The 24,222-nt window shown below is 34.4% G+C and overlaps 1 protein-coding gene across 5 annotated transcripts in view; it reads right to left on the bottom strand.

The window, feature by feature from the left end:
- Positions 1 to 2,010: 2,010 nt before the first annotated feature.
- SLF1 (SMC5-SMC6 complex localization factor 1) overlaps positions 2,011 to 24,222 on the bottom strand; it is a 34,354-nt gene continuing 12,142 nt past the window's right edge. For all 5 annotated transcript variants that reach the window (XM_059873652.1, XM_059873653.1, XM_059873654.1 and 2 more), the window contains 11 exons: positions 22,139 to 22,297; positions 21,415 to 21,581; positions 20,029 to 20,166; positions 19,206 to 19,371; positions 12,589 to 12,733; positions 10,405 to 10,550; positions 8,333 to 8,499; positions 7,734 to 7,837; positions 5,705 to 5,797; positions 5,134 to 5,316; positions 2,011 to 2,826 (listed from right to left, as the gene is read on the bottom strand). In XM_059873652.1, the coding sequence (XP_059729635.1) occupies positions 2,330 to 2,826; positions 5,134 to 5,316; positions 5,705 to 5,797; positions 7,734 to 7,837; positions 8,333 to 8,499; positions 10,405 to 10,550; positions 12,589 to 12,733; positions 19,206 to 19,371; positions 20,029 to 20,166; positions 21,415 to 21,581; positions 22,139 to 22,297 (1,965 nt within the window). In that variant the 3' untranslated portion in view covers positions 2,011 to 2,329. The remainder of the gene's footprint in view (positions 2,827 to 5,133; positions 5,317 to 5,704; positions 5,798 to 7,733; positions 7,838 to 8,332; positions 8,500 to 10,404; positions 10,551 to 12,588; positions 12,734 to 19,205; positions 19,372 to 20,028; positions 20,167 to 21,414; positions 21,582 to 22,138; positions 22,298 to 24,222) is intronic.

The following is a 24,222-nucleotide window of genomic DNA, read 5'->3' as shown; positions in this document are numbered from 1 at the left end:
GATGATGTGCACAGTGTTGTAGCTGGGGCTTCTTCTGGAACATAATTCACATATTTGCTAACTTTTGACTGTTTTGTTTTCAATGTTAATTATGTTCATTTAGCATATGTTACCTACATTATCTTGGAGGGAGGTACTTGAAATTACTTTAAATAGTGCAGTATGACTTTTAAAATTACTAATGTGCAGGTTTTTTTCTTTATAAATGACATAAATAATAACAAATAATTGCAGGCGCATTTGCCTAAAGAAGCAGAATCACCATCAGGCCAAAATGAATGAAACGAAAGCTTTTCCTGCTTTCATTTCAGTCAGTGGTATGTTAGAATTCTGAATATTCTAAAGGATTTGTTTTTTGAGACCCATCAGAATGTTTTCAGGGTCCTCTGAGTCCCACTTACTTAAAATTCACAACTATGCATCAAATTATTGCCTAAAAGCAAATGTTACTATTGTGAACTTATGTTTTGTACTCCTTAGAAAGTAAACACGTAACATTTCTTTTTGTCCTACAAAAGGAAATACTGAAATTTTATTAGTCCATTTCATATATGACAAAAGTTTTTTTAGTGTTTCTTACTAGAGAAAAATTAAAAGTGCACAGACGAAACAAATCCAATATGCACTGACGTTTTAGTCTATTAAAGCAGGTCGTTCTACCTGCATGTATAAAAATAATAGGTCATTAGCAAGCATGGAACATTTATAAGGACAGTCTGGCTCCAAAATCAGCTTGGTTTGAGCATCTTCTGTGGATTGCTATAAGATCATGTATCTCAGCTGCAGAAAGGCTAAATGGAAATTTTAATGTGCTGCATGCCAGATGCATCAATGGATTTTAATCCCTCTAGTCTAGCAAGATCACTTAAGCAGCTCTTACTCCACAGCCACTCTCTTTTTTTTTAATATTTTAAAAATTATTATAAATGGCTCTTACAGAAGAACTGGAATTTGGAATGTTGCTAATTTGTACCTACCTATTAAAGGCTAAGTTTCTAAGTCATCTATTACTGACTCTGTTGAAAAAAATTAAATCACGTATCCTCACTCTAAAGCTGTTCTCATTTCTCTTCGCTTGGAAGGGAAAGGAATAAACTTCTGTTTGAGTGTCTCTCTTCCAGATCCTAGTATGGAATTACTTAGATCTCTATAAAGACGCAGGGCAGGAACTAGTTGTTTCTGTATAAATGAGCAGATGTGACTTCTACAACCCCAAACCCATAAGAACAATTAGGTAATTCAGCTGTCTTGCCTTCAAAACCTTTTAAAGAGCAGCATGGGAATTTCTCTTTTTCCTAATTAATTTAAAATTCTGATAGAGTATGTAGCATACAATCCTAAATTGTTAGGTTAGGGCATTAGTTTAGAAGGTTTATCATGTATAGTTTGCATGTTCTCACAGAATGGAGAATGAAAGTTTCATATTGAGTGGGGCATAATTTTTAAGGATATCCATTCTTAGTTTCAGAATATGATGTCTAGTATATACTTAACACTCTTGTTCTATCCTTAGTAAATTCCTCTGCCAGCATGACGAGATTTCTGCCACTGCTTCCACCTGCATCTTTCTTTGAGGTAGTCCCAGGAGTGATTCCAGATCATTACAGGCCACAGTAATGGTTTTATCAAATCATTGCAAGCCAGTATGATTTGGAGCAGAGCCAAGGACAGTCAAGTTTTGCCGAGAGTGAATTCAGTTCTTCAAAGCATAATTGACTTGGGAAGCAGCAAGTGGTATGCACTGGGATTCTGCAGATTACCCAAGTGTCCAAGCCATTCTCCTTCACTTGGTCACTGCAGAAATAAATGAGACTACAAGCAACATAGTGCTGATGAGGAACATTTTCCACAAGTTTTTGTGTGACATTTCTATCAAACAAAGACATGGGAAATGTTAAATATTCATGCTGTAAATATATAGTGCCATCTCTTTTGAATTTTGCAACATGCAATTAATTTACATAATATAATTTATTTTTTATTAAATAAGACAAAAATTGAGAGAAGGACTTTGCATTTCCATATATTTTTATTTAATGACATATTTATAACATTAGCTTTATTAAGGGATAACAAAATACATAGACACAAGCCTTTCTCAGGAAATGAAACAACTGCTTTGTTTAAGTTTAGGGTCACTCCCTCTGAAAACCAAAGAGAAATATGGCACAAGGCACATAAAAAAAAAAAAACTTCCAAGACTGAGTGTAAATGATACAGCACATTCCTATGATCACACACATCCAGATCTCTCAGGCAAGTAAAGGTAGTAACGCTCAACACTCAGCCTCACTCAAGCCCCACTCAAGATTCCAGTGTGGCTTGGAATTTAACTGCTAGAAGGATTTTGGCACTGACATGCTTCTACCATAGTTTCCAGAACTGCTAACAAGGCCTTTGCCTGTTCACCAGGGAAGAATAACATGCTATCAGATATTTCTTGAAGAAACTGTGGTAGTTTTCCAAAAGTTTCTAGCTCTTTAAAATACATATCTACCAACCAATGTCCAGAAAATTCATTTTTCATCTTAGAAGTATCACAAACCATTACTGGGAGTACATCTGAACAATCTATCGCTCTCAGAGTTACAGCCAGGGGTGTAGACAAATTATAAACAGAGCAAAAATTAATCAGCATCTTAGTAAATGAAATCAAACACAGTTCTTTCTTCTGATTGCAAAAATCTTGTTCCCTGCATTCATAGAAGTTTTCAATGCTCTCTCCTGGATAAACAAGATTCAAAAGTTCTTCCTTTGCTGTGACTGACTCAACATAATCCAGTGGCAGTTTCTCATGGGAGTTCCTTTGCTCTAGAAGGACTGGCCCTTCAAGAAAAAGACAAACATTAATAACAACAGCACATTTTGTGATGAACTGGCAGCTGAACAAGATTTCTGGGATGCTTAGTGCCAGAAGCCAGGTGTATGTTTAAGTTCCTTTTTTGTACCAAGTTATGTAACTGATGACTTTCACATTTGCAACACAAGATAGAACCTGCAGAGAGACCATTTGTAACAATTTCTTTACAGTACTGTCTTAACTTGCATAGAGTTTGCAAAAATATAATGTTATTACTTTTGTAAAATTCTATTAAGTACTTTGTAGACTAGGTTATTTGCTGAAATTGACTTCAAATTAAAGGCTTGTTACTATGATGGTCTTTATTTTACTTTTCTGGATGGTATGGCCAATCTTGCCTTATGCTGTGCAGCAAGGTAAACTGCTGGGGTAGGAATCCAAGCCTTCCCCAACAACTGAGTTTAAAAATTTGATCTTAACAGATTTCTGAAACATGAAACATAATTACTCTAATAAATAGATTTAAAGTAAGTAAATGGGACATGCTTATTTGTTCAGAACTAGTCTGAGCAAATAAATCCTTTTGGTATTTCCTGTTTATTAGTACAAGGGACCTATTAATATTTAAAGAGCTTACACATCTCTTGGGAAGTTTAAGAAAGGCAGCATCAGTAAGAAAAAATGAAGACTATTAAGACACTACAAGTGTTTTTCAAATATGAACACATCAGGAATCTTCTTACATAAATTACTATGCTAAAGTAATGATACCATATTAAGATGGATGTTTCAGAAATACATTTTAATGACAAAAGGTGAACCCACACATTTCATATCAGTAATAGATATTTTAATTTTGCTTAGATTAAAGCTGTATTATTATTATTGCTGATTATTTAGTATCATTAACTTCTGTGTTCTAAATTATTGAGCTAAGTAAATTCACACTGAATAGGTAACATTCTTTCTACCATGGGCCTGTCCGCTACTTGACAGGCCATAACTCAGAGTGTGACAAAGGCACAGATAAAGGTACACACAGCCTTACATTTGCCAGAAAACCTTGATGAATGCAAGTGCAAGTAGAGCCCTTCCCCTATGATAACAAGATCATCCACTACTTGTTCTTCACAACAGCCTAGGAAAAGTGCACATCTGTTAGTGCAGTGCCATTTCCAGCTGGGAAGCTGGGCTTACTATAATATTTGCTATTGCATCACTTCGGGGGATTGAACTGAGCCCAGGTATTGGCTTGGCATGTGAGATGCCAAGGTGACATGGCATAGTAGAGATAAAACACCTGGGAGCTACAGAACTGAGACTTAGTAACAGAGGTAGAACTGCAGAAGGAATGTATTAATTATGATCTGGTGCATGCACAACAGACTCAGACACAGCCTTTAGGGGGCAGGAGAAGACTGTAAATACAGAGGGTCATATGCCAAGAATATTAAAATTTAGTTTCTTTACCTTAATTAATAGGCTGCCTAAATACACTCTTCTGCCTCATGACTAAGCAGGGAATAATTTTTACTCAAAAAATCTGGGTTCAGCACATAAAGCAGAGTTTACACTGACACAGTAGGGCAATGGTACAGATATTGCAAAAACTCATTTTAGTAAATTAATTAAAATAAGGAAGAGTTGCTATCCAAAATGATTCTTTTGCTAAATTAAATACATTGGTACAGTACATGCTTCAAGATACAAATAACCTGTCTCTGAACAAAAAGTATTTTTAAAAATATTGTGTGCTTGCCTAAGGGGCAAAGTACTTTTATTAGAAACTAATTCATCCCTCCCACTATTATCCATAAACAGCAGTTATCATAATTCCAATATCAATTACTTTCCTAAACTAATTACTAAACTAATTGTGTTCAGAGACCATCACATCAATTTTCACAAATGCCAAAAAAATTTATATTGAAATACATGAATATATAGAGATTTAACCAATCTGGTTTTTTGCTGTGGTAAAAATAGATCAGAACAATAGAAAATCTTAGCCTTGATTGATGACTAGGTAATCTTTATTTTCATTAGTGGAGAATATATAGTTGCAATGCATATTGTGTAAAATGCAGGATAAATCATTACCATATTAGAAAAATCTGTGGAAATCCTGGTTAATTTCATATTCAGCTGATCAAGTTAAGTGTGAAAACAGTATAATTTTTACTGTAAACAAACCAGCTTGGCTTAAAAACATTCTAAAATATTTCATAATAACTTTGTATTTTAGGAAACGATCAAGAAAAACACTGAGAACTTCATATGGATTCAGAAGAGAGGATAATTTCCCTAAACTAGTTTAGCATAAATGCACTCACCCCCATGCTGTAGTAGCAGCTTGCCAATTTCTACATGTCCATTTGACAGTGCATCATGCAAAGGAGTCACCCCATCCACTTGACTGAGCAGATCTACCTCTGGACAACGCTCCAGAATTTCACGGACACACACTGTGCTGCCATGGTTACAGGCTTCATGCAAAGGCGTCCAGCCAGCATAATCTGAATTATAAATCAAGGGAAGTTTTAAAACAGCAGAAGTAGTACTGAAATGTTAATAATGTCATTCATTAGACAGGAAAACACTTTACTTTTTTGGTACTCATTACAGCTGGAATGACAGCTTGTGATTTCAAAACAAGAATTCTATTGAAAAACATCTGCAAAAAAATATAGCATTTTTAAAAATCAATAGAAAATGTGATGTTAAAATACACTTCAGTTATATATTCATCTTACCTTAATGTTTGCTTTAAAGTCCTCACGTTGTGTTATTTAAAAAAGAAAGAGTTTCAGATTGTATAAATACAAACTTGTTACTAAACAGATACTAATATAGTTATTTATGTGTCTTAATTTCTTAGTTCTGTAGAGAAAATGAATAACTTACCTTTAACATTAATGTCTATTCCTGGCAAAGAGAGAAGCTGAATCAATCTCTCCACTTTGTTATTTCTGCAAGCTTTATGCAGGGCTGTCTCTCCTACCATGAAAAATTAATAGATTACACTAGACTAGACAAGATAGCAACTAAAGAAAATAATCAAAGGGTCTGGAACTAGGAGACCTGGTTATGTACCAGAAAACTCAATAATGAGTACGATTTTCCTTTATCCTTTTTAAACATCTTAAAAGAAAAAAAACCCCACGGAGCTTCTGTTCCACCAGAGATCCAGCAATGAAATTGTACTGCAAATGGTTTAACACAGGAATTATCTCCCCTCTAGTTCAAGGTTTAAAGCTTCAATCACACTATAAAAGCACCAAGTGAGCACAAAACACCAAAAAATACTGGGTTTTGAAGCAATAAAACTTTAGAGTGCAGTTGCCCTCCCTTAAATTTATTCATGAACCTACATTAAGATGTATGGTTCTTTTAACACAGCGTTTATAGCTTAATTCAAATAAATGTTTCTGGCTAAGCACAAGTGCCTCTACACACTCAAGTATAAATCAAAACTTAAAATCTATTAGCAGATGGTTTGCTGTTTCTCAACAGACTCTCTGACTTGGGTACAGTAGAGAAGGAGGGGAGAAAGACGGAAATTAATAATAATAATAATAATAATAATAATAAAATTATTACTAGTAGTAGACCCTGGGGGAAAAAATCCCAAACCGCAGTACCGTGTACAGCTGAAATTAGTGTGAAAAATTAAACAGCATTCAACTGAGAGCTGCTGCTTATGTATGTATAGACACCCCTAGCTTCTGCGTAATGAAAACTTCAGACACATTCTAAATGCTGTTTTCTTTTCAATAATTGATTAGCTTTGAACAAGAGTCAGAGGAAAATCCTGATACCAGGTGAAGGATGACGAACCAAACATCTTAGAAATTCAAGATATCTTAGGGTAGATCTCTTAGTTTTTATAGCAAGATTTACATGGAACATTTTGTTACATTAATACTTTTATTATATAAATCTGTCAGCTCCATGCCCATTTTTTCAATAGACGACACCAATAATTTCAGTTTGTTTGGTTCCACTTCCCTCCCCCTCCCCCCGCAAGTTTTTCAGCTCACTTTTCTTCGTAGAAATCAGATGTAATAATTCACATCAATTTTACTTGCAAAAGCAATAAAAGCAAAGGGAACAAATTTAAGAAAATGTATGGTCTGACTTTGTTGCTGAAGTTTTTTTAAACCTTTAAAGGGGGTGAGGTCTTCTTTTGTTTGTGATACAATTCTGGTTTTAATTTTTTCAACAATTCCAGCTTGCTTATGCCAGTTTTTTTCTGAGCCTTCTCATGAGTGTCATATTAATAGAGTTGTAGGTACATTTCTGATGATGAAGATGAAAAAGTAGTTCCAGCAAGCAATTCTGTAGTAAAGCAACCCTCATGCAAAGATCAATTATTAAACTTGTGTAGTAAATAGGAACTGAATTAATTACTGCAGTGCTGTTTTATTCCTTAGGTACATGAATTCCAGTATAGTTAAAACAAAAGCCAAGTGCATTTCATAGTCTGGGCTGAATGCCTGGAAGAAAACAGTCCATATGCTTAAAACAGCTATGTAACATAGCATACTCCTCAGTCTTTGTTCACAAAATGTCTAGGACTCAGAGAGATGAAGACTGAATTATACTTGCAAATCAGAAGACGTTGATCCTACCAAGCACAGGTTGAGGTGGATTAGCAAAGTAAGGCAGGCAAGACTGGAATGAGCTCACACAAACTGCACAGTGTATTTAATGTATGGAAGGAGGAGAGTAATGAAGAAGGCAACTTTATTTTACCATATATACAAATTCCTTCTTTTAAATAGACATTGCAAAAGAGAAACGTGGACCATAAGAAAATAATTCTTGGGTATAAGACATTGTTTTAGTCCAGCATTCATCAGGACAAGTTTTTAAACACGAAACTATAAATTCTAACCACTTTAAACTTAGCATAAATTAGATATGAGAATACCTTTAACATTTCTCTTGTGTACCTCTTCAGCCAAAAGATAACTCCCTTTGGTGTGTGTAGTCTGGACTTCAGTTTTTGCTCTAAGCTTATTAAAGATTAAGTCACTGAAAAGAAAGGAAAGGGAACACATTTAAAATCACTATTGCATACTTAACGTATATGTACTTAATGGTTTTAAATATGTACATACAGGATTACTTAGATTTATCAATTTGAGCATCATATTGGAAATGTCTTAATTACATAACTTCTACGACTTTTAATTATAACTGTATTTAAAACAAAATTCAAATAGGATTGCCCACTTTTAAAATTTCTTTAAAGGTAATTCTATGAACAGTGAACTTCTGTATATACCCCCATAAATTTAATATTAGGCAAATAAAACTACATCAGTCTGCATATACACTGAAATTGATGATCAAAGAGAAAAGGGGAAACCCCAGCCCAGAGGTGTTATGGGCTTACAATGGAGCTTTCTGTCAGTTGAAGTAATTTGTAGACAACAAAACAGGTCACATAAAGTTCAAGAAATGTGTCAGGTCAGAAGCTGTCCCCCAAAGCAGAATAAAACTGGTGATGTTATAGGTATTACTTACGGTAGATCAGGCAGCACTTTGACTTGGTTCTGCTTATCGCCATTTAGCATCTGTAATGTCCTTTGGGACTCAGGGCATGGCTGTTGCCCTATTTTCTTTTTCTTTGCTTTGTGTATCTCTGTCTCACGCATCCCTATGTCTCGCAAAGCAGGTGAATAGGAACAGACCTGTTGCAAAGGTAACATTTTATAAATGAAGAAATTTTCTTTTGTTATTCTTGCTGCAAAGCAGTCATCTTTATCCACATGTATCCATCTATACTCTTGATGTATCTAAGTTTTTTTAAAATCTGATCCCTGAATGATTGTACATCTAGATTGTTTCAGTTTGTCTTTTGCATTCCTTTTCGATGTTTTTTGTAATTCACTTTTTACACTGGCCTCAGTGAGTGGCTTGTGTCTGAGACAGAAAATAAGAAGCTCCAGGCCTCTCTCAGGTTTCTGGCAGCTGAGAAAAACTGGATCTCTTTAGCTGGACATAAGACTTGAGTATAGTTAACTGACTTTCATGTATTTAAACAAAGTATTTACAGACTTCCTACTCCCAAACCAGGCAGCAGTTTGGTTTAAGACAGACTCACTCCACTCCTTCATCTCTTCTGAGACGAGGGGTTGGATTAAGTCTTGGAGCATCGCAAAGGCAGTAAGCCAGTTATCCCTTAGGTGCTCTCTATTAGGACAGCCTTGCCTGTGGTAGATGTTAGCTTCTTTCCAGTAACACAGAGCTTCAAACCCACTTATACGGGTCATTTAAAAAAGTCACCTAAGTATCTGTAGTTTGGCAAAAGCATAAGAAAAAAGGCCAGTGAGGGGGGTTCATCAAACATACAACAACTGTATTTGAAGAAAGATATTAAGGAAGGCTTTGAGTATTTGGCAGTTCACTGCAGATCTTGAAAGTAATGTACAGTAGGTGAGGAACACCTTACTTGCACCTCCACTGCACATTTACCACCAAGGAGCTGTTGAACTCAAGAGAAAAGCCAAGCTGGTAAGATGCTGTAGGAGAAGAACTGGCAAAACTGGAAAATTTTTACTGTATGGAATGAGAAAGAAGACTTAGTCATACTAAGGAAAACAACAAAAAGCACATAGACTTGTTTCAAGCACTATAACAATGTTTAAGTAGTTTCAGAGAGTGATCAGTAGTCATGGTGATACTGAAAGCAGCAATTCTGCTTTATATGTGGCAATATGCATCAAATATTAGTATGCAGTTGGTTTATGTTAAGAATTCTGACAGTCTTTTGTTCAACCTCTGTTTAAACATGTTGTATTAGCAACCAATGACCTCTCTTCACAATAAATTCCTGCAAAATTTAGGAAAACTTATGTATGGGAAATGTACTAAGGTATAAATTTGGTTTTTTGTGACTCTACATGTAGAATAGTAGAACAAAGACAAACAGCTATGGATTCCATATTGTGTTTGGTCATTAGTATTAATATTACTGAAATGAGACTCTAATTTAGGGCATGACATTACCATGTGATTGCCCTGATTTGCCTGCATCCTGGAGGCAGTCATGAATTTCTTTTGCAGCTTTTACCATGTTTTTCCTCACTAACTATCACAAATTGTGATTTGAGGGCAGGCAAAGGTTTGTGAGTAGGAGAAAGTTTCTAAGAGGAGAAATTCACAGGAATACACTGTGAAAATCTTCAATGTAACAAATGCCTGCACCTATCTCTTCAAAAACCCTGAAGGAAAAGATAGCTCAGAAAAATCACACTATATTTGGCATTCTCCTTAAGTACAGATGTAACACTGCAATCATTATATCAGGGATTATTTTTAAAAGCTGTCATTGTTGTTGCATTTTTTTTACTTTCATGATAACTGTATGTAAACAGATACCAGGTGTGACAAATTCTCCAGCAAGAAAAATCTTGCAATCATTCTGGACCTAGATCTCAGGCAAAGAGAAATTTAAATGTATGGAACACATGGAAAGACAATGCAGGCAACAAGCATGACCTCAGACCACAAAGAAAAGATGTATTTCAAGACTTTTATGAATCAAATTGCTTGTAAAATACTGAAGTGTGATAAATTTTTAAGGTGTTACTTACTATTTTCTGAAGAGAAAGAGGTTCTGTAGAAAGAGTAATATTCCTCTGTAAACACATTTGTTTGAAAATTGCTTCTGCAACAAACAGTTGAAGCCAGTTGGATGGTATGGCACAAAGAAATATTTTTAACTGGCATACAGAAAAATCTGGATAAAAGCAATTGGAAAAAAATAAAGTAAGCCTAAAAATGAAAATACAGAAATCTACATATCTAGTTACCTAGAAGATAGATCTTCCAAGCTTTTTGCTCCTATTGCAGATTCATAAGTTATTCTCCTCAAGAATTACTAAAATTCTTCACATGAAAATAGATTTTAACTATCATCTGGTAAGATGACGAGATACTGAGAGAATGTTAAACATATTTTAGAAGACAAAGCCTCACTTTTTGTGTGAAACTTTTTAAAACGCTCTTAATACAATGTTATAAAAGTTATGCCTTTATTTTGAAAATAATTTTTTTTGTGAAGTTCTGCAAGTGATAACCTTCTAAATCTTGAAGAGACACAAATTCAGGTAAGAGTTATAACACATGAACAACAAATGGCAAATAATGCAGGTGACCTACAAGTTCTACATTAAAAGTCACCATTGACTGCAACCCCACTCAGATGTACCAAATAGCTTATACTGTTTAAAAAAATGCCCCACAGAGTGGCAGAGAAACTTACATATCCATAAAACATATACCAATATGTATCAGGCATATGTCTGACCTACCTCTGTTTTGGAAAAGAAGACAGAAAGACTGATTCTTTTCTTACAGTGGTAAGAATTTGTATTTTGATTCTAAGAAAATAATTTTGTCAAAATAATGACTGAAATGGTTGGAAAGTAAGACCCGCAGTGAAGAAGGAAATCTTTACTGTATTGAGGGAATCTTCTGTTCTGCTAAGAAGTGCTCATAAATTAACTGATCTGTAGACTCAATCTAAACAGAAACCCAAGTTTGAGAATACAGATGTTTGCTACTGTAAATATAACTGAATTTAGAAAAACTCACAATAATTTTGCTTTGAGTGCTGTGGATTGTACCAAGTGGCACAAGTCAAATAACCTCTAAAAACAGACTAAATCCTGTTCTTGTTTTCCCTTTTGTATACAGGAAAGTAATAGAATTGTACAGAAATATTTGTCCAAGACTGTCCCTATTATATGACGGCTACAAAATCCATTGAAGTGGTACATAGTAAAAGCTCCACTGATTTAAACACTGTAAAGTTCAAATTGAATTGGCCTTCTAAGAACTAAATCAGCCTATAAAAGTCCTCATAATTTGCTTTCTGTAAGATGGAAGTGGTACAAATTGTCCAGAGATTAAGATTTTAGTGTAATTTTTTTTCATGATGGTTCTTCCCGAGTGCCCAAGAAGAAGGCAGATATAATTTAAATGAAGCTTACATATACCTGTTCCCACATAAAATGATGATTGGAGAAGAAGTCAGGGGAAGCTTTGGTGGGAATTAAATTTGAAAATTAAATTAAAATAATTCAATACTTTCTTGAGATAATTTTGTCTTCCAAGCTCCTCAAATCCTTGTGGCTAAAAATACAGATACCTCAACTGACATTCCATATTAAATGATAATGGTTATTTGAGTCATGATGTTTCTGTTTACCTAGTCTATTTAATGAGGAGGAAATACAGTAATTCATGGGACTCAATGGAATTTTCTCCCATTCCCTCCATTAAGTCCAAGGATTTGTAAGGAAACATTGAAATGTTTCATTTGAAGTTGTAGGAGTCACACAGTTCAGCGTAGTTTTTAGACTTATGACTGAAGTGTCCTTAGCAATATATTGATTTTCTGGAGTGGTAAAATTTGCGTCAGCTGAGTAAGATGCTTGTCTGAATTTAAGTTTTATTATGATATGCTTAAACTTCTCCTAAACTGACAAGAGAGCTCCAAAGATTTTTTTTCTTCCTCAGCTCGGTGGTCTTGCTTTCACATGAACATTTAGACTTTTATTTAGAGGGATCTTAATAAGAAAACCCGTTCTATGATCTTTGGTTGCCATTGACAGACACATACAAAATAAAATGGTTTCCTGCATATGTACACACCATGCAGTGCACAGCTGCAACACAGGGTAAAAAACAATTTGAAACTATAAACCAAGGATTTTAATTAGGATTTAGTGTATCTGATTAGAAGACTTTTGAGAGGCCTTGAAAACACTCACCATCACATGAAATGGCAAGGTAATGTGCCAAATCAGACACTTGATGAAATGCGTTTCTGTCCATAAGCAAACCTGAGATGATCCAATAGTCCACTACAGTTCCAAGAATTCCATTTAATAGACCAGCAACTTCACTTCTGAAAGCCTAAATGGAAAAAAGCATAGGTGTATCTATTGATCTGTAATATATTAAAAGTTCACACTGATAATGTACTAGAAATAACACAGAAAACGTCTTTAGATAAAAGCTCACTCTGCTGCCATGTCATTCCTTCACTGGCCTTTCTTTGGCTCAAAATCTAACAATTGCAGCCAGATCACCAAAATTAGTGCCACTGATGCTATATCAATTAAGATTTGACACTGGGGAAAAATAGGTTCTGTGAAAACATCATCTAAAACTATATGCAAAATGGTGTCAAAACTTAAAATTGCAATGTGATTTCTTTTTAAATTAGGTTTTGCTTAACCATAAGATTGCAAGTACTGTACTTATTCCACTTAACCTTGTGTTTAATTTGACAATTGCAGGGATCTCTTTCTCCCTGCTCCATTAGCATTGCCTTTTTCTGAAGATTTCATCATAAAATAAAGCTCTTTTTGTGACTATGTATGTCTGTGCCAAAAGGGAAAAGGATGCAAAGTGTTAGTTTTCTGCACAGAAGAAATTTTGGCAGTCACTTTGCAAAAGGAAACTTTCTTCAACTACCAAAAAATTCAATGAGATGAGCAGAAAATTTAGGAAAAAATTCATCCTTCTGAATACTGGCCCTACAATTTTCTACCTTGAACAGGCACACACACAAAATGGAAAAAAAAAAAAAAAAAAAAAAAAAAAAAGAGAGAGAGAGAGAGAATATATCTATATATTTATGTATCCTTATGGGTCCCTTCCAACTCAGCTTAATCAGTGGTCCTGTGAAGATGGTCATGAATAAGTAAAGAGAGCTGAAGTGTATTTTCTTCAAGAGGCATCAAGACAATACATAGGAATTTAGCTATCCAGACACTACCAAGAGATAGATGATTCACCCATAAGAGAACCTTATCAATAATGGTCAGGTAAAACAGTGTTTCTAATGTTTGAGCTAGTCTTTGCAAGGTCACATCTATCTGCATACCTTTCTGACCCATAGTAGAAATAATTTGTAAAATTACTCTGAAATAAGTTTTTCCTGTGACCACATGTACCACCAGATGTTTTGAAAGCACAGCTTGGAAGAACACAGGCACCATAGTAGGAACATATGAAATTAATCTGACCTAGGGCTCTACCAGAGAATTACTACTGTTACACTAGAGCACCAACTGACATATGGCATCTTGTGAAAGATAATGAGTACCTGAAAATGGACAATTTTGGGTAAGAGAGAAACCAGACTCATCCAGTACACACTACAGTCAATGATTTGTCTGATACTCCTTTGAGAACAAAATATGTTCAAGGTTGGTTTAAAATAATTTACTAGGATTCCTTAGGAGCTGAAAAGCACCAAAACCAGTTTGAGCATCCATAAATGAAACAGATGTACAGATGAACAACGGAGATGGTGACACAGATAATAATAAAAACACTATAAAGCAGTTAGTTGAAAATGACACAAATACTGTCACTACAGTTAACAGTTACTCGTCACTCAAAAGAAAAGGAATAAACACAACTACAAATAAACACGGTGTGGGGTGGAAGCATAATCTCCATCAATCAAGATTTTTAAGAACTGGCCAGACAAAATCTGTTACAAATGTCATCTCCAAAATTGCTTCCAGGCCTACTTCCTCTTACTTTCTTAAAATCTACTTGATTTGGTTTGCCCCTTCCTTTATTATGTCGTAATACTTCATATTATAGATGAACTGTGAAATCTCATAATGAAAAAAACCCTGAGAACACAGATATGGCATGTCAAAAACCTGAAAGTATAATTTTTAAACTAAAATATTTTAAAAGGTACATTTACACTATCTTCTGAGGATTCAGGAACAGAAGCTTAAGAACAATATAAAATATTTGAAATGCATTTAAACTTCCCTTAAGTATGTATATCTTTTTATCACTAGACCCCAAAGCAAAATACTGGGTGAAAAATATAATTCCACCAATAGTTCTTTACTGGAAATAAATTTCACAAACACAGCAAATAAGCACAATTTTAACAAAAGTTAAGTGACAGGATCGAGGACATATAGATGTAATCTGAGGTAGACAGAGATGTAAAGCACAAGTATTTACATTCTCTTTATGTTTTCTAAATCCCTACCTTAACTAATTCCTTAATGAAATACTTTTAAGGAAAAGGGTGGGGGTGAAAGCAGACATTGAGAGAGCATACTGAAATAATGACTGTTAATACTGCAAGTATTAATAATTTTTCACAGTCAGATATATGGTGAATATTAAATGCAGCTGGTACTCTAGCTGGATCTACATTTGCCCAGCCAAGTATTTCTGCATGCTGACAAGACAAGCCAGATACTGCCAACTAGTGCAGACCTGGTTGGCATTTTTGTAAAAGAACAGCAGGACAAACAAAGAGCTTCTCCTTGATATTTTAAAAAAATTGTTCACTGCTACAAATGAGAGAGAGGGAAATTGGTCTAATTTCCTGAAAGGACCACATGTTCTAAAAATGTTTAAATGTTAACATGTTAAAAGTATTCTCGATTTCAACCACAAAACAATACACAGTAATGAAAACATATGCAGTATTAAAAAGGAAAAAAGAAAACCAAGCATTTCCATTAAACTTGGAATTTGCTACCATGTATGAAAGGACCAAGACCTCTTTTTCTTCACTCTGCTCCTACAACAAGAAGCTGGGAGGGGCATCAGCCAAGACAGATGACCCAAAATGACCAAAGGCCTTCTAAACATTGTGCTCAACAGTAAAAGCTGGGTTAAGGAGGAAGGGAGAATGTTTGAAGTGATGGTGTTTGCCTTGCCTAGTAAATTCCGTGTCTTATGAAGCCCTGCTTTCCAGAAAATGACTGGACATCTGCCTGCTGATGGGAAGCACTGAATGGAATCCTTATTTTGTTTTGCTTCTGGGTATTTGTTTCACTTATTAAACTGTCTTTATATAATGTCATACATTTTTTAATTCGTCCTTCTGATTCTATCCCTCAACCCAACGCAGGGTGGGGACTTACCTGCCAGCTGAGATTGACCCACTACACCATGTACAGCTAATTAAGTAATATGCAGTGAAACCTCTTTTCAAAATTCTCTTCCTTGTTCTTAGTGTTGAAAATCAAAGCTATCTCACTAAGAAAAGCATAGAAGTGGGAAGAAGCTATTGACTGTGTTAGCACACAAAGGTCATATCACTTCAACTGATTTCTGTTAGCTTAGCAAATGCAATTCCTACATTGCTATTCCATTTAATGCTCTGTCAAGTCAAATACAGTGCTACGGTGGCAGAAGTTTCATAGTGTGTTTTTACACATAAAAGTTCTTATAGGAGAATTAATTTTAACTTTTTTACTTTGAATTACTGAGTTATTTTAGAACTCTAAAGAAGAGGGTTTTTTTCATGTGTTGTAAATGTAGTACTCCACAAATGCCAAAAGCATACTTCCAAAAAAACTACTGCAAGTGACAGACCAGAAAGACATTTGGTTCTACACCACACAAATTTATACTATGCAACTAAAAACCTGAATGAATTCCTTTGTCACCTCTTTGTCAGGCTACGTAAGACAGCTTTTTTGTTAAAAATTCCCACCAGTATTTTCAGGGATGAAAAGCATTTCTGATATCATCTGTGACATTGTGAAAAACCATGCAATAGCTCAATGCAAGTAGAAGTGTTATAAGCAACATACACATTCCCTAGTAAATTCTAAAATTGAATTAAGAAATTTGATTCAAGGAACTTTGACCAGGAGCTCCCCCGTCAAACCTGTTTAAATAATATAACAAACAATATCTGTTAATTCATTTTAGAATTATATTCAACATTGATTTGAACAGCTCAAATAATAGGACATTTTTTATGTTCTTTGGCAGTGTCTTTTTAACTACAAGAAAAGTGTATTAATATTATTCCACCATGTTGTCTGAACAGGTTAACCCAGTGAACAGTGATCCAATTTCCTGCCAGTATTTTTATTCTGCTACAATACGGAAGCAATAAAATACAGCAAATTCTATATAACTCCAGAAAACAAATGCACGCAACTTCACGCTTTGTTTTTCACTATTTTTTGGACTGCTCTTTTTACATGGTATGTTTACACACATACGTAAAACATAATTTTGCAGCAACTCAGCACTAGAAGAGAGGAAACACACACAGATATTTTCCCTGCACTCCAGCGCTCTTTGTTGTAACCTCTTTGAATCACAAAAAGAGAGAATCTGATTCTAAAAAGCTAAGAAATTAATAGCTGCTCACTTTTACCAGTTAGAAAATATTATATTAGATACGTTCAAAGAAAGAATTTAGTTAAAATTATTCATCTGTTTCCACTTACAGATATTTTCGCTGAAGAACTGTACAGAAGTTTGGTATATCACAACATGCATGTTTGTTTCTTCCCACAAGCTAACACACTTAGGTGCACTGAAAAATATGGTTGGTCACCCCTTTGCAATGCGCTACAAACCACATGCAGAGAGTAACAATATCCAAGATCATTCCTTTCATTTAGGTTTCTGAATGGCCCCACATGCTTCTTGTCAAGGTGTTACCTCTTAAGCAAACAGCTTTTATAAAACAAAACTGGTAACAATGACTCACATCCTCAAAGTGAAGACAGGAAGGACAATTTTGCACCCTGTATGCTACCTCTAATGACACAGAAATACTGTGTATTGACTTATGGATCTCTGAAATTATAGAAAAAAGAAGGCGAAAACAAAGTTCTGTCTGCACAGCTAGGGAGGTTTCACTCTTTTGATTTTCTGAATGACATTTTAAACTGTGTAATGGAATTTTAAAATTAGTCTGAAAATACAGAAAAAAATCAAGCTTTAGTATAACAAGATTGAGAGTAAATGAAGGGACAAATTAGTTGGATTGTAAAAATACAGTATTTTGGTTAACAAATTATTTTTGCCAAAAATGCAATGGGAAAAAAAGTGCAATAGATAAATAAATATGAGGAACAAAGCTGTTAGAAGAAACATAATACACTACAGATATTATGAGGCAACAAGCTGCTTTTTAAGGCTAGAATTCATCTGTGTAGGATAGTTTACAGTGAGTAAGATCAAAGTAAGAAAGCAAGAGACATCCAGGATTTGTGCTGAAACAACAGTTCTGATATATATGTATATAGAACAAATAGAATCTAAACAAGAGGCAGATCTCTGTGGTTTATGTTGTGTGTGGGGATTAAGCTTATTTTTCATATATGTAGTACAGTCTGACAGAAGTGATTTTTCTGCCAGTGCAAAGAAAGGTTTATGAGAAAGGCATGGCTTACAGTGCTGGAAGCTGTAAAAGGAAGGCATAGCAGAAAAAACTAAATGGTACCTGCACTTAAACTGCAGATTCAAAACGAGGAAAAATATGAAAGCAGTATCATTTTCCAAAGAAACAGAATGGCTACTGACACCAACTGCATGTAAGCCTGCTTGCTGCTCAGTACCTTTGAAAAGACAGGTTGCTTAAATATAAATATGGGTATAGAAGCCTAATTTTAGGCACTTTTTAAATATCTTGACCGAGGATAAAAAGCAGCACTGTTTCACAATGTCTTGCTTTGATAGCCCTCAAAAAAGGTAGGAGGTCTGGCTAGGTAAGATGATTGAAGCTCTCATTATGTTTAATCTTTTTGCTTTCATAGCATAATGAATAACTACTTGGTATTATACTGAAAGTGCTTTTTTCTCCCTGAAATACTGTATTTTCTATTGTTCTGTTACTGTATGGAAAAAGTGAATGGAGTACCTATTTATTCTCTGCTCTCACAATAATTTAAAAGAGAATGCAGAGATAGCAGTTAGGTTTTATTTTATGTGAGAATCTAGAAGTCAAAGATGTTTTACAAGGCCTCTTGCTTCTGAAAAGAAATAGGTGGTATAGAAGACACTTAGTATCTTTCAGGTCAACGTCCTGCTAGTCAGCAGGTCACAGAATAGCAATTAAGTTGCCTTCAATTCCATTTTTATGCTAAATCCTAGGAAATATTCCAAATGAAACTAAAAGACTAAGGAAGAAAACCAGGGCAGTTTATTACAGTAAAACAATGCATATCTAGCAAACAACAAAAAAAAAGTGCTAGTTTGTTAGGTTTCTCTTTCAAACGTTTCCTGAATCCTGTCACTGTAAAATAAGATAATCACTTCTTTCACTACACCATATTGTTTGAGAGAACAGGCTGGTGTCTGTAATAACTACAGTAATACCTGCTGGTAAGGGCATGTGAACATCTGAATGTAGCCAACAAGCTACTCATGACTCGTTTCTTCTCTACATATCTATATAAGAATCTTATGGATCAATTCATTTCTTTAGTGGAGCAAAAACCAGCACGTTTCACAACAAAAGGCCGCTATAACAAGCAGCTGTTATACTTACATATAATTCCTCACAAAAGAATGAACAAAGGGACGCCTTTAAAAAAATATGTCAGTCTTCATTATTTTAAAGTATAAAATTCACACTCACATCATTTGTTCCATTTAATCCTCTATGAGAAAATATAACCCAATCTGCTAGAATATTTATGTGTTTGGTAAAAAGCACTGCGGTTCCACTTTCAAGCAAGAATGTCTTCAGAAGAACTGTCTGTGGCAAGACTTGTTGATGCTGTGAATTCGTTCCTCCAACCAAACTGAAAAAAAACAAAGAGAAAAAACCTAAAGCTTTATGCTACTTTGATTAATATAGTTACCAGACAGAAACCTTGTCTTCATTCAAAATACACACAGATTAGGCAGTTTTTACCTGTGGAAAGATCAGACACAATTCCTGATGCAGAGTAATTACAATGATGATGACTATTACTGTTAGACCTGGAAAATTCTAATACTGCGCCACTATTTACATAAAGGCCACCATTTCTATAGAAAGGCAAAGCAAAACCTAGACTTCTTTTACACTTCATAAACCAAGGAAAGGTAATAGTCTCCCTAAGATAATAGGGAGATAGCAGTTATTGAATTTAAAAAAAATTAAACATATACATCAGTACATTCAAGATGCTGCTTGTCTACCTTAAAGAATGAATAGTGGAGTACTGCAAATCTAAAAGTCCCACTTTATGAGCAAAATTAAATGCATACTGGAATAACAAGCTGGAAAAAGCAAGATGTCTTAAAATGTGATTATGAAAAAACTTATGAACTTACAATAAACAATCTAAGAATTGAGAAATATAAATTGAATTGCTAAACTGCTTTCTAGAACAGTATCTTATTAGGGATATAGACAAATCAGGATACAATCTACTGTAAATAAAGAAATACATATATCATTCTACAAATCCCACCTTTTTGTCAGAAACTCTACTTCGCCTTTTACTAAATCAAAGAAAAACTTCAATAATGTTTTATGAATTATCCTCAGTTCATCTTCTCTCCCAGAAACTGTGACCGTATGACAAACTGTTTCACAATAAAGGCAAGACCTGAAAAATAAAAAATGAAAAATTCCATTTGTATGACAGAAATAACAGATAATAAATTGGCAAAAAAGCTTTGAATCTGGTCTGTTTTGATAAGGAAATTGTTTCCTCCCCAGCAACAGTCAACATTTTAAAGCCTAATTTTTTGGTTTTAAAGCTTTTCTCAAAAGAGAAAAAAAACCAACACCATGTTTGTGACTGAGCTTCTGTGTTCCAGATGAAAATTTTCTATTATAGTGTAAATGAAAAAATTTAATTTGATTTCATTTTTCTGTCTCTACTTGAGATATTGTACAATTACTATATTAAATAGAACTTCTTTAAAATCCTCTAAATACAAGATAATTTTGTAGTATTTTGTAGACATGGTAACATCCTACAAACTTCTGTTCAGATAATAGTTCATACATACTACTTGACAGGACTATAGATTGTCAAACATGATGCAGATAACTCTGAAGTAACATGCAAACATAGTTTTTGTCTAGAATTTTGAGTACTAGAGCCAGTATACAAATACTGGGTATTCCCATTCTCTAGAAAGTACTAAAAGACAAAATACTTCATCTAAAAGACAAATTCTCTTTCATGTTCTTCAAAATATACTCACTTATCTGTGATCCTAGTTGTAGCACAGTATTTAAATATTACTTGAGGTTTTATCACAGCCACAAGAAGAACTGTAGTTTCTTTTCCAAATGAAGACTTAATTTCAGTTGATGCAAATTACAAAAAATAAGTTCTCAAGATAAAGCAGAGACTAACTATCCAAACTTGTCTTTGTAGATGTAGATAAGATATAATCAGACATCTTCAAAAAGATGGTAAAGCTTATGTTTAAAATCGAAATACAACATGAAACTTCATGTTTGGTAAAATAAGCCTTGATTTTGTTTTGTAACTGCAGATATATGTTTGTGTATGTGTGTGTTTATATGTATGCACACAACAACAGCAAGTGTACACAGATTACTATACTCTGTAAAGAGTGTAAGAAATAATTTAAAAAAAACTAATAAGGCTAAGAAAATGTACTTATTTTTCTTTCAAAAAATTCCATCTGCCTGTGAGCTAACACTTTGTGAAACATAAAATGAAATGACCAAATCTGTTACAATTATAGACTGTCACATACTGGTAACTTGTTGCAAAACAGAACTTTGTTGCAATTAGAACGCCAACTCTCCTCTGCTGTATCTGAGTTTGGAGTAACATAACTATTGCATTAGATACCTCATTAATTTTTCTTACCTTACAAGCATCTCTATCAAGGACCATGTGCCTTTCTTACAGATAGGACACTGAAGAAGATCCAAATAATACTTCAACATCAATGGGGACTTCCAAGGAGGTTCACAATGAAGAACAAGGTAAAAAACATGACAAAGTCTGGCAAAAAATATTGTATCAGTGTTTCCCTGTAAAAATATGAGAAAATAATATTGGCTCCAGACCAGCCAAAGATGTATATCTATCTTCACTAAGAGTTAATTTATTTTCTCTAATCTTTACAATCTCAAGTGACATAATTTTATCACTGAAGTAACATGAAATTTAATGCACAACTCCAAGGAGAAAAAAATTAAAAAAAAAAAAAAAGGGAAAGGGAAAAAGGAGAACTTGCTCTAGTGTGATATGTCAGTTGAACGTACCACCGTTTAGAGCAAACCTTGATCTCAATCAATCTCTCTATCCATAGTGTACCAGCATAGCGCAGTTTCTAAAAGTAACAAAAAATATTTGTGGCCAAGCCTTCCACGATATTTAGAGCATTACATTCGTTTCGCTTGCAAATAAATACTAATTTGAAAAAACCCTTCTTAAAATACTTTCTTATTTTTACAAGCACATTGATGAGCACAAAAAAGGGTGAATGGATAACTAAAAACTACGAAATACTATGTCAGAAGCAAAGATCATAATACTTCCATTTATTGTTTTTATTTTTAATACTATTTTAGTCTTCATCTCTCACCAATAGGACATATTCTAGAAGAGGATGAAGAAGTTGCACAGGAGGCGCACTGTACATTCGGCCTGAAGCAAGCTCTGCAACTACATCATGAAGTAAGTCCTCTTCCACTAAACCTTGAAGTATAGACCAAGTGCTCCTGGACCAGTTAGTACTTTTAACCTAGAAATGAGATACCATTGTAAAAAAAAAAAAAAAAAAAAAAAAAAAAAAAGCAAAAAAAAAAAAAAAGCTTAAATTAAAGAAACCCTTTAACAAACCAACTAACACAGGAAATCCCTAAATCCCTAAATAAAATGTTGGTATTATATATCCTGGTTCCTCAAAGGATAGAATTTATTTTTGCAGTAGCCAGAGAGGATGTGACGAAGACATGGAGGTTATTCCATACCACTTTACATCCTTGCCAGGGCAGAGGGAAAGGGACTCTCACTTCCAAGCAGAAGGGGTCTGTCCAGTCAAGCATATCTTAATGGCACAGGACTTCTGTCGTATTGTCTGCCACTCACTCATGACAGTTAAAACTCTTAACTTTACAGCTTTCAGAGAACCCAGACAGATGCAATAGCTTCCATGAGATGCTGTATTTGCTCTGCAACTTCCCTGTTACTCTTTGTATTTTCAGCTTTCCAAAGATCACAAATTAATGACACTAACGAGCTACTAATGGTCTCAGGCACATTGCTATTTACATCTCCTCTAGTTCAGATTCAAGCCAAAGCTGATGCACCTGCAAAGACAGTTGCAACTGCATTGCTGAATGAAGAATGGCTCTCTTCTGCCAGGTAACTAAGCTTTTTTGTTTGATCACACAGCCTGAGGCTCTGGTAAATTCAAATTTCTCCTAATTCTGGGATAAGGAGGCACAGCTGAGAGAAGCAGGCTCAGACTGACTGCTGGGAATTAAACAGTTGCATAAATTTACTGTTGCTTTAGTCTCTGATAACTTGTAGACTTTATGATCTCTAACAAAAATTCTGTCTCTTAGTGTGCATTAATAGAATAGTTCAGATAGAATTGTTGTAAGAGCATTAAGTCCAACCATCAACAGCACTACCAAACCCACCACTAAACCATGTCCCTAAGTGCCACTTGTACCCATCCTCTAAATCCCACCAGAGATGATGACTCCATTACAGCCCTGGAAAGCCTTTTCCATAGCTGGACAACCCTTTGTAGTGAGAAATGTTCCTATTATACAATCTAAATATCTTACTAATTGTTTTCATATTAGTTTATATTTTAAATTGACAGAGATTTTGAGTCCAGTTGTGAATTTAAAGTCTAAAGAATATACTTCTATTAGATAGCCTCCAAAAATGTTCCAATAATAAGATAAAAAACATTAAGAACTCTGTTCAAACATAAAATTCAAAAAGAAATTATAGTCATGGTTAAATCACAGCTAAAATCTCAGTGAATGAACTCTACCTTAGCATTAGATATTTAGTGTCTTGCAAATGTCTCATATCTCACATTTCTAATGTATACCATTGTTACATTAACAATAAATAAAGCTGCTCATGTAGACAATTTTCTTTTAATCAAGTCTTTGTGCATCTGGTGTTTGCAACTCACATTTATTTCAATCTTCTGATTCATATATGAACTATTAAAATCTCCACTAAAATTTCTTTTGGAAATAATAGTTGCATTCATACTTTGGTAATATTAATTACATGCAAACAGCACATCTAAAGAGCAACTGTAAACTGTTTAATGACAGTCAAAGAAGAACTTCTCTGCCACCTGGATTTAAGATGTAAGACTGTATATTGGGCATGTACAAACATGTTACCACTGACCTTCACCTGGTGATCACACCACAAATCAGCGCTATATATTGTGACTGAAACTTCTATTTATTGAAAATTCTGTACTAGAATAAACAGTAATATTGATGAATTATTTTGAAATACACCAAAATAAAGATGTTTTGGGAAGACTGTGGTACATTTTGCATAGCATTCAAGTCAAAGAGAAACTAGAGATTGGTTCATCACATTTCTCAGAGGTAGAGAAGGATGATACAAAACTCAAGCAATAAACTTTTGTCAGTATCAGGAGACACCTATTATTAAAGAGAC

The sequence above is a fragment of the Haemorhous mexicanus genome, chromosome Z (genome assembly GCF_027477595.1).
Source record: "Haemorhous mexicanus isolate bHaeMex1 chromosome Z, bHaeMex1.pri, whole genome shotgun sequence".
Classification (NCBI taxonomy): Eukaryota; Metazoa; Chordata; class Aves; order Passeriformes; family Fringillidae; genus Haemorhous; species Haemorhous mexicanus.
This window is presented reverse-complemented; position numbering and strand designations above follow the sequence as displayed.